The following is a 10,156-nucleotide window of genomic DNA, read 5'->3' as shown; positions in this document are numbered from 1 at the left end:
CTGGGGTGGCACCAAAACAGCAAATAAAAAAACATAGTTTCAGGGATTTGTTCTGTCATTGTCATACATCAGTTAAAAATCACCTTCTGATAAACACAGGTCTACTTTAGTTTGTTTATTTTTACAGGTAAATTGCATTGTGAGAAAATTTGTCAATACTCAACTTATTAAAGTTTGTCCTTTCCTAAATATTTATGTATAATGACATATTGTGCATAAAACCTCCTGACACCATGCATCCTGATGTTGAGGACACTGGTTTTAGACCAGTTTTCTGGGGGATTCAGGGGGACTAGATATAAAGTTTTATTTATTTGTTTTATAAAATATGTATATTTTATCTAATTGCACAAAAACAATATTAGTTTTTATGTTTGCAGTGTTCTACTAGTACAAAATATCTAGGGCAAATTTAATAAATGCACATCAAGCAAAAACTTGGGACTCAGGAGATTAAAACTGGTCAAGGGTGGCCAGCAGGTGGGCACTAGTTAACAAGGGGTAGCTCTTACACCCGCCGTCCCCCTTTGGTGGTGCCTCTGAAAGATTAACATCATAATACATTACAGCTTAACTTGCTTTTAAATGAAAATTATTCAAAGTTACTTAAGTTTTTATGTTTCTCCAAACCTGTTTTTTTCTGCATTTGTTTGAACTCTAAGTTAAAACCAGAGCCTGATTTATTTTAAACATCCACCATAATATATTTTGTAATTAGACATGTTTTCTGTTATTTCCCCAGAGTGCAGTATGTCAGGACCTCCCTTAGTCAACAGTTTACCTGAACGATGTGGTTGTTTCTGCTCTGAAAATGGTCTGAAAAATAAAAAACATAAAAATATTAAATAGCAATTGTTTAATTTATGCCAGTAAGTTAAAAAAAAACATAATTGAGCTCAAGACACTTACTTGTTGTAAATGCTCATGAGCACTGTTGGTAGAAGAACGAGAGAAAAATATAATTATTCATCAATCTACAACTGGCAGAATATTAAACAATATATAACAATATTATAAATATATATACAATATATATATATATATATAAAACAATATTGAGCATGCATCAGGATATTCAACAATACTTTGCTCTGATCAAACAGAGTTGCTTTGTCGAGGTTACTTTCACTTTGACTAAAATTTGCAAGTTATTTCCATTTCTGAGCAACTTCATCATGTGAGAACTTAAAGCAGAAAGCCAGTATGTCAGGAATAGATCCTAATATAATATGTTCACATCCCAGTTCAGACCTCTTCATTAGAGGCTTTAGTAAAGGTTCTTATCAGTTCTCCTATACTCATGTGGAAAACAACTTAAATCCTCAGAGAATCAGTTCCTGTATGCCAAAGCAAGCAGAATGAGACCGTATCTAACCTCGCTTAGGATGACATGTTTTCCTCAGGAAGACTAGCAGCATACAGCTGATGAGAAACAAAGGGCAGATGATAATGACTGCCAGCGGAGACACAGAGCCTCCCTCCTGGATGTGCTTTTCTTTTCCTGTTAATAAACAACAACGTTACACATATGAACACATTTAAACACGGATCTGTGCATGACGGTTGCTTTGTCATTAAAATACATCAGTAGTCATCAGGTTTACTGTATTTTCATGAAAATTTGAGTAGATAAGGTCCTAATACATCAATTTTCCAGCCCTGCATAGGTTTGAATCCTGCCAACAACATTTAGATGTAAAAATGATTATTTGGTGGATTGGGTAAAGAAGGTCATATGCAAATCAAAGCTTTTTAATTTATTTAAAGATTTTTAAAATGACTGGAATGACTTAAAGCTAAAAGCAGTTTTTAAAAAGTCTCCCATAGTCAAAGTTTATTTAAGGAATTAAAGCGACTTGATGTTTATCTTGAGTTACAGTATTGTATATGGTCATAAATATGATTGGACAACTGTAAAACATGATAATGTTGCAGTTAGCTTAAACTGCAAGTGTTTTGTTATTTTCACTTGTAAAATAAAAAAAATAGACATTTCTATGGGAATCCAAGTATTTGGTAAGTTCACATGATCCGTTTAAAGAAACAAGAATGTTTCATCAAAACATATAAAACGTACTTTTAATTTCTACATCAATAATGAATCTTACAGTGGTGGACTATCAGGGTCACAAAAGCCTTCTCTGCAAACACAATCAGAATCACTAATTTACATTTTAATATATTTAGCTATTTATTAATATTATTCTGAAATGGCTGTCCTCTTCATTTCAAAGTGTTTCTCCTGGTTATGCAGCTTCCAGCAACATGTGTATCTAAATAGCGTTTATCCAATCATATTTCAACCATCGTGAGTTGCTAGGATCAAATAAATCTGTCTCGAGGACGTCAGGATCAACAGAGCAGGCACCTGTAGGTTAAAACAAGTGGCAATGAAACTGTTGCTTTGACGGGTCACATGTTGAGGTGGCAACAATGAGGCCTTCTGGCAGACAACGTCAGCATTTTCACATCTGATTGGCTGTTCAGGGAGCGTACTGCTCAGAGGTACGAAACTGCATCTGTAGCATCCTGCACGAGCTAAATGTCAAGTGGACATTCTTACATTTTAATTCCTAAAGTAAATTAAAACTTGTGCCAGAAACATGACAGAGCACAGTTGGTTTTAATTGTTAGCTTTCATGGCAATTGAAAAAGACATTGTTGAAACAGAAACACCACCTGTAGGACAGAGGAACTGAACTCTTCTAGACAAAAGGCAGGAGGATGGAGTTTGTGCACAGTTCATCAAAACCTTTGGTAAATAAAATGCATTTTAATGTATATTATTTTTAATATTGTTGTGATTTTATCATGTTAATATTGATGTTTTACTAATTATGTATGTGGCTTAGCTGTGGCTGCATTTGAAGGCAACCAGTTGAACTGTTAATTAGGTTTCTTGCTTGAGTAATTTCATTCATTCTTGCTACATGAGATACCTGTCTGTGCCTATTACACCACATTTCTGTATATTATTGATGGTTCCTAGAGCTGTGGTGTCATAATGACAACAATCAAAAGGTGGATACATTCAGGACATCAGTGAAAGCCTAAGTGTGAAATGTGCAGACCACCACTGGAATCTTATGTCTTATTGTGTGACTTCAAAAGAAAGTCAGTGCAAGCTTTGTGTGCTAGTTCAAATCATTTTTATCCTAAGATGGTACTAACCTAACATTACTTTTATTATATATTTTGGGTGTGTTGCCCTCCCACAGTCCAAAAACATGCATGTTAGGCTGATTGGTAACTCTAAATTGTCCCTAGGTGTGAGTGAGAGAGTGAATGGTTGTTTGTCTCGTTTGTCTCTATGTGGCCCTGTGATGGACTTGCGACCCGTCCAGGGTGTACCTTGCCCCTCGCACAGTGATTGCTGGACATGGGCACCGGTGACCCCCGTGACCCAAAATGGAATAAGCGGGTAAAGATAATGGATGGATGGATGGATGGATGGATGGGTTTGTTGCCACCTGTGATGGACTGGAGACCTGTCCAGGGTGTACCCCGCCTCTCACACAGTGACTGCTGGACATGGGCACCATTGACCCCCGTGACCCAAATAGGAAGAAGTGGGTAAAAATAATGGATGGATGGATGGATGGATGGTTTGTTGCTACTTTTGTTTGTACCAATTATACTTAAAACATCTTTCTGTCTTTGGTGATTAGAGCATATGTTGAAACTGAGGGAAGCTTTGTCTTATACTGTAATACTGACAGGAAGTACCTGTAATCACTGAGGATATTAACGTTACACTGAAAACAAGATATAAATCTTCATGCTAACAAATGTAAAATAGGATAACATTTTAAATGGCTAACACCTTAACTGAACATAATTACAACAGTGTGCACAAATTCTTATTTTTGGCTTAGCTGTGACGTAGTTTAAATGTCTCACTAAAACTGCACGGACTGAAAGCTTTTCTGGTAAAGTTTGTGAGAGATTTCGACGGCAATAAAAACTGAAGTCTGACACGACCACAGGTGATTCCTTAAACAGCGTTTTAAATCATATCAGCTGTGTAATCCTCTTAGTATCACCAAGACAACATATTAACGTTGCATTCGGTACACAGAAACTCCACATGCTATAAAACTTAGTCAATAAATACAACAGCTGTCATCCACTGTTTACTTTCCCAGCCACTGAACGCTAAAGCAGACTGCAGGCAGAGAAACCTAGCAACAGAGATTAAATCAGAGTTTCCATCATAGCCGTGTACATTTTATGTTATACTCGTAAACTGCTTCCTCGCAATGATGTTCCAGGTGAAGCATCTTATCAACACAACTGTTCTAAAAATCAGACAATCCTTGTCATTGGTGAGGATCCTCTCCCCGTCTCTTAAAGCGTAACAGTTCTGCTTTTGGCGTGAAATGTTGTTTACTGTGTTTATCACAGAGGATTACCAAATCCTACCCACGCACTGCTCCCTGTAGCCATATTCCACCCTCTACCCACCTGTTCCCAAGCTGGCCACCACCAGAGTGAACTGGGTCTCGTCCTGTTTCTTCGTCACATTGTTGAAGGCTCGGCACAGGTACTCCTCAGCTTGGGCCAGTCTGTAGAGCTGCACCTCCAGTCGTGGGCCCTCGGTGATGATCTCGGTCACGTTGTGGCTCTTGTAGATCCAGACGTAACTGTTTGGGGGGTTGGAATCAGCCTGGCATTCAAAGAACACCAGCTCACCAGGGTTGATGGTGAACACCTCCCCTGTCCGAAGGCCCTGGCCCGAGTTCACCTCCAGGTTGTAGGGGCCATCTGTGCATGAGTCGGGGAAACATGACAGTTTTCTGTTAAAAAAATATTACATATCGCACATTTTTATAAGCCGTCTCATTCTAATACATGAAAAACTCATAGTATATACCTGTATGGGTATTTCATTAACCAATTATCCTAAAGACAAATAAACTGGGTCGGCAGTTGTAAGTTGTCCTAGAGCATTGGTTTCCAAAGTTGAGCTGGACTCAGAAGATCAGACCCATAAGATGATCCCTTTACAACAATAATTTTCTTCTTCTTCTTTCGGCTGCTCCCTGCGTTAGGGGTCACCACAGCGAACTAAGACTTGGCAATCATTTATATACTGGATGCCCTTCCTGACGCAACCACAGACCACCGAGCTACCACAGTCCTCTGTGTGGAGCAGAGAGTTGCCATCTAGGGTGCCCGGTAAGGGCCTTGCTCAAGGACCCAGAGAAGGATAAATGAGGGTGGAGGCAGGTGTGGGTGTTTCACCTATCCCACCCACATTTTGATGTTGTCTGTAACGGGAGTTTAACCAGCGATCTTCTGATCACAGGCCCACCTTCTCTAACCTCTGCACCACCACTCCCCTAAGCAAAACAACAAGATTATATTTTATTAATACACCCCCAAAAAAAGGTACATGCTACTTTACTGAGGAATTAGATCTGCAAACATTAGACCAAATCTTAGCTCGAGCTGGTGTGACTGCGCTGTGCAACGGTTTAGTTTTTTTTTTTTCAAAAGGAAACAAAAATATTTACAAATTAGTCTGACATTGAGTTTTTGTAATATCTTGTGACCAGCACTATGATGAAATGTTACATACAGTTGTGAGTAAGCTTCTTTCAGCTGCTCCTTTCTTCTGGGGTTGCCACAGCGAGCAAACTTGCACAATTTATTTTATTAATTTTATTAACCTTTATTTAACCACGCAAATCCCATTGAGATCACAGATCTCTTTTGCAAGGGAGGCCTGGGCCTGAAGGCAGCCTAACATGCATGTTTTTAGTTTGTGGGAGAAAACTGGAGTACCCGGAGAAAACCCACCCAAACACAAGAAGAACATGCAAACTCCACACAGAAACACCCCAGGTCCAACTGGGGATTGAACCCAGGACCTTTTTGCTGTGAGGCGACAGTGCTAACCACTGAGCTGTCAATTTGACAATTGTTTAATGGTGTTCCTGACACAACCAGGACTCGAACCTGCAACCTCAGGATTACAAGACAGCAACAATGAACACAAAGCAACCACAGCCCCCACCAAGCTACCATAGACCCAGCCCCATACAGTTGTATATGATGTTTTTATTTATAATTTTCATTCTGTCCAGCTAGGTCTAACAACAAACCCCCTTTTTAACTTATCTAATTTGTATAAAGAAAATAAAAGTTTAGACTGATGAGGCATGAAAAGCAAATGTACGAGTCCCCCAGAAGAAGAAGATTTGAGTTGCAGACTTGCACATGGACAGCTTTGGTCTGCAGGGGAAACATACATGTTTCTACTCATGTTTCATCAAGATGATTGAGTTTTGAGTAGATCAGCAGGTATTTGTGCACAACAAAGTATGATGTAAATTGACACCCTTAGAATGAAAGTACAACATATAGTATTTGTGTATGATAATATGACAACTCATGTTTTATATAGTACTTGACACTTATTGTTGTACATACGCCAATTTTTTCATGAACCATGGTTCCCTCTGTCGCTGTTTTTTTTTTTTTTTTTTTTGGTGTGTGTGACTGAAACCAAGCTAAACATTAATGTAAAATGACATGTACATGTTCAGCCAATGTGAACATAAAGGATCATTTTAACAAAAGCTGTGTCAAATTGACCAAAAAGGAACAAAGGATGCTAGTTGTGACAAAAGAAATGCATAACTCTCCACATCTGATCAAAATCATCTGTTTTGCAAAAATGGAAACGCATTCAAAAAATTTTACAGAAGGTTTGAAGTTAACTCAAAACCAGGACAGTTTTAACTTAACATCCGTTATGGTATTTCAGAGGAGCTCTTTGAGATAAGTCAGCTGCCATGCAAATATTTTTCCATAGCAGCCACATATTGTTGGCAAGAAGGCTGATGTCACAAAAATTTACATATGATCAAATACCTTCAGGGAAATGTGCCAAAATAACTCAAAAGAATCATCTGTTCTGTGGTTTATGAATAAAACAGGAACTTTGTGTTCATACAAACATATTCCCAAATATCTGTGGTAATAGAAACGTTTCATTACTAAACTGTAACAAGAGATATCCTGATGCATGCTCAATAATCCAGGTAGAAAAATCCTACAAAGTTGTCAGGTTCTCTGGATAGATTCTTTAGAGATGATTTGTGGTGCTAAATTTAAACTGTGCCACTCAGCTTTAGAAAACGAGTTTAATTATGAACAGATCCTTTTTATAAAGTTGTATGGTATAAGTGCCTTGAATTGGAACTTGACCCTCCTCAGACTCTCACTGAAGACAGACGCTTCTCCTCTCCCTCCCCCCGTTCTCCTCTTCCTCCTGCTTCTGCTCTCTGTGTCTCGGAGCTCTGGTACACATCTCTCAATCGAAAAACACTATTATGGATCTGACGAGCTGGACTTTCAACGAAATCGACAAAATCTTTTCAACAAAACAATAGGGTCCTGGAGAACCCTCTTGCCCGGCTGAGGCTCACACTGGGGTACATCAGAGATCAGCTGATGTGTCTTTCAGTTCTGTCTCGGGAGGACGCTGAAAACATTTATATATTTGGATTTATGATAGCAGGGGGACCCCCGTGACCCAAAATGGAAGAAGTGGGTAAAGATAATGGATGGATGGATGGATGGATAGCAGGGGTTCTGCTATTTGGCATTGGCGGGACTCTGTTTTATCAACTTTAAGAAGACACTGGCAGCAGTTTCGGCCATGGCACGCTTCCAAGTCTGTGTGAACGTTTGGTTTGTTCTATGAGGACTCAAAAACAGCTGATTAATGCGCAAAACCGTAAGATGGAGACAATTTGTGAAAATTGTAGGCCACCTGCAGCTTTAGGACTCGACAGCATATGGGATCAATTTTGGGGAGGCTCATAACACGAATCAGTGGAGAGGAATGCCCATAATTCTGGAAATGTTGGACCAAGGAAGTTCCAGCAGGACTCAAGGCTGACAAGAAAAAAAAACAGCCTGCCTAAAAAAATCAACAATTGTGGCTTATCTGAATCTGACTCCCCCATTTGGCCTCGGATACGAGCCGACTATCAAATTTCTCCTGGGACATGGGTAACTAGGGAAAAAGCTTTGTCTATCACAACCCCACCCTCACCCCGAGAACTTCTGTGCAGGCTTATCAGAACTGTGGCCTACCTGAAAGTGCATGGACAAATCTTACTGTCTTGATGTCAAATGCACATGCAATGTTTATAAATGTTCTCGCTGGTAGAGTTTTTTGATATCTTAAATTGTGTCCTGAAAGGACAAGATGTGAAGAGATCTTTTTTGTAATACCACTATCCATCCTCATGGTTCTTACCCTTTTTCTGTCTAAAAGTATTTTGAAAAGGATAAGAGGCCGCGCTCTCAAAGAGCAGCAGCTATGTGCACTCTGCCCACCTTTCAGACGATTGTATGGACATATTCTCGCTGTATTTCGGTACAATGATAATAAAGCTTATTCTGATTCTGATTCTGATACTGTTTAAGGACTAAAAGAAGTTGGATTCTGATGATAAAATAGGATTAAACCTACATTTCCCAATGATCATGCAAACATTCAAAGCTGCTACTTTTACTCTTAATAAAAACTGATTTTCTTGGAATAAACAGAGTTACTTACAGTAAACACTGAGTTCCACCATCTTGCTGGACTGGCCCCGGCTCACTGAGTTACTGGCCACACAGCGATAACTTCCTTTGTCCATTTTTGTCACAGGGGTAATCACCAACACAGAGTTATCTTGACTGAAGTGGTATCTACTACTGGGAGTCAGCAAAACATCATCCCTTAGCCACTGGAACACAACTCTGGTTCCTCTCTCAACAGAACAAGTCCAAGTTACGTTTGCTTTGTCTTCTACGACTGGATGAGATGGGCTCTTCTCAATGAGCGGAGTGGAGACAGGTACTACGGGGAGGAAAAACAAGAAGCATTGGTCAAGTTGGACACCCAATAAACATCATGTAAACATTTAGTAAGCAAGAGGCTCACCATCCACTGTTACATGGATTGTCTTCTCCTCCTTGGTGACTTGTCCTTTTCTGTTGTGAAACTTTATGTTGAGGCTCAGGTCATAATCCCCTTCACTGTCCCGGTTTAATTTCAAGATCAGCAAAGACACATTGGGTTGTTTGAAGAGGAGGTGGTTGCGGTACATCATGTCAGTGATCACGGTGTCATTGGTAAATGTGACCAACGTGGTCCGGGTTCCACTCGGTTTGGTGTGAGACCAAGTCCCCTGGATCTCAGCTTCATCCAGTGAAAAGAGGGTCTCCACAGACAGAAGCAGGGGGCTCCCCTCAATGCCATGACGAACCAGGGAAGGGATGTGAATTAATTCGCTGCTGGTCTCTAGATGAACGGAAATAGTAGAAGTAGATTTAACATTTAATCCAACAACTTCAAACATTGTCATTTGTGTTATTTGTTATTTTCTACCTTTATTTACATGTGCAAATATAGTATCCGTTTTGCCAGTCTACAAGCCATTCACTTGGTATTTTATACATGAAGTCTCTTATCCAGTCTTCAATGAGCCACAGGAAGGTTTTAGATGAGACCACGGCACAATCAATAATAGTGGATCTCAGTTTCTGATTGATTCAGAACAATTACCTTCATTTATCCTGAATTTAATTTATTTGAAGTTATAATAATCTTCTTCTTCTTCTTTCAGCTTTTCCCTCTTCAGGGTCTCCACAGCAAGTCATCCTCCTCCATCTCTGTCCTCTGCATCCTCTGTCCTCACTCCAACTACCTCCATGTCCTCTCCAACTGCATCCATTCATGACCTCTGTCTTTTTCCTGGCAGCTGCATTTCTTCCTTCTACCAGTATACCCACTGTCCATCCTCTGGACATGTCCAAACCACTGTCCCTCATCTGGACATGTCCAAACCATCTCAGTCTGACCTCTCTAACTTTATCTCCCAGTTGTTCAACCTGTGCTGTACCTCTGATGATCTCATTCCTAATCTTCTCCATCCTTGTCACTCCTAAGGAGAACCTCAACATCTTAATTTCTGCTACTTCCAGTTCTGTCTTCTGTTGTTTTGTCCATGTCGCTGTCTCCAGACCATACAACATAGTTAGTCTCACCACTGTCTTGTAAACTTTTCCTTTGACCTTTGCTGACACCCTTTTGTCACAAATCACTCCTGAAACTTTTCTCCATCCACTCCATCCTGTCTGGACTCTC

The 10,156-nt window shown here is 39.7% G+C and overlaps 1 protein-coding gene across 1 annotated transcript in view; it reads right to left on the bottom strand.

Moving 5' to 3' along the window:
- Positions 1-9,368, bottom strand: part of hepacam2 (HEPACAM family member 2) — a 13,681-nt gene extending 4,313 nt beyond the window's left edge. The window contains exons 1-6 of the mRNA XM_037693616.1: positions 8,951-9,368; positions 8,579-8,866; positions 4,465-4,764; positions 1,376-1,501; positions 910-931; positions 782-816 (exon numbers count right to left, since the gene is read on the bottom strand). Coding sequence (XP_037549544.1) covers positions 782-816; positions 910-931; positions 1,376-1,501; positions 4,465-4,764; positions 8,579-8,866; positions 8,951-9,368 — 1,189 coding nt within the window. The remainder of the gene's footprint in view (positions 1-781; positions 817-909; positions 932-1,375; positions 1,502-4,464; positions 4,765-8,578; positions 8,867-8,950) is intronic.
- Between the last annotated feature and the right edge of the window lie 788 nt (positions 9,369-10,156).

This window comes from Nematolebias whitei, chromosome 19 (assembly GCF_014905685.2).
Source record: "Nematolebias whitei isolate Nwh7 chromosome 19, NemWhi1, whole genome shotgun sequence".
Lineage (NCBI taxonomy): Eukaryota > Metazoa > Chordata > Actinopteri > Cyprinodontiformes > Rivulidae > Nematolebias > Nematolebias whitei.
This window is presented reverse-complemented; position numbering and strand designations above follow the sequence as displayed.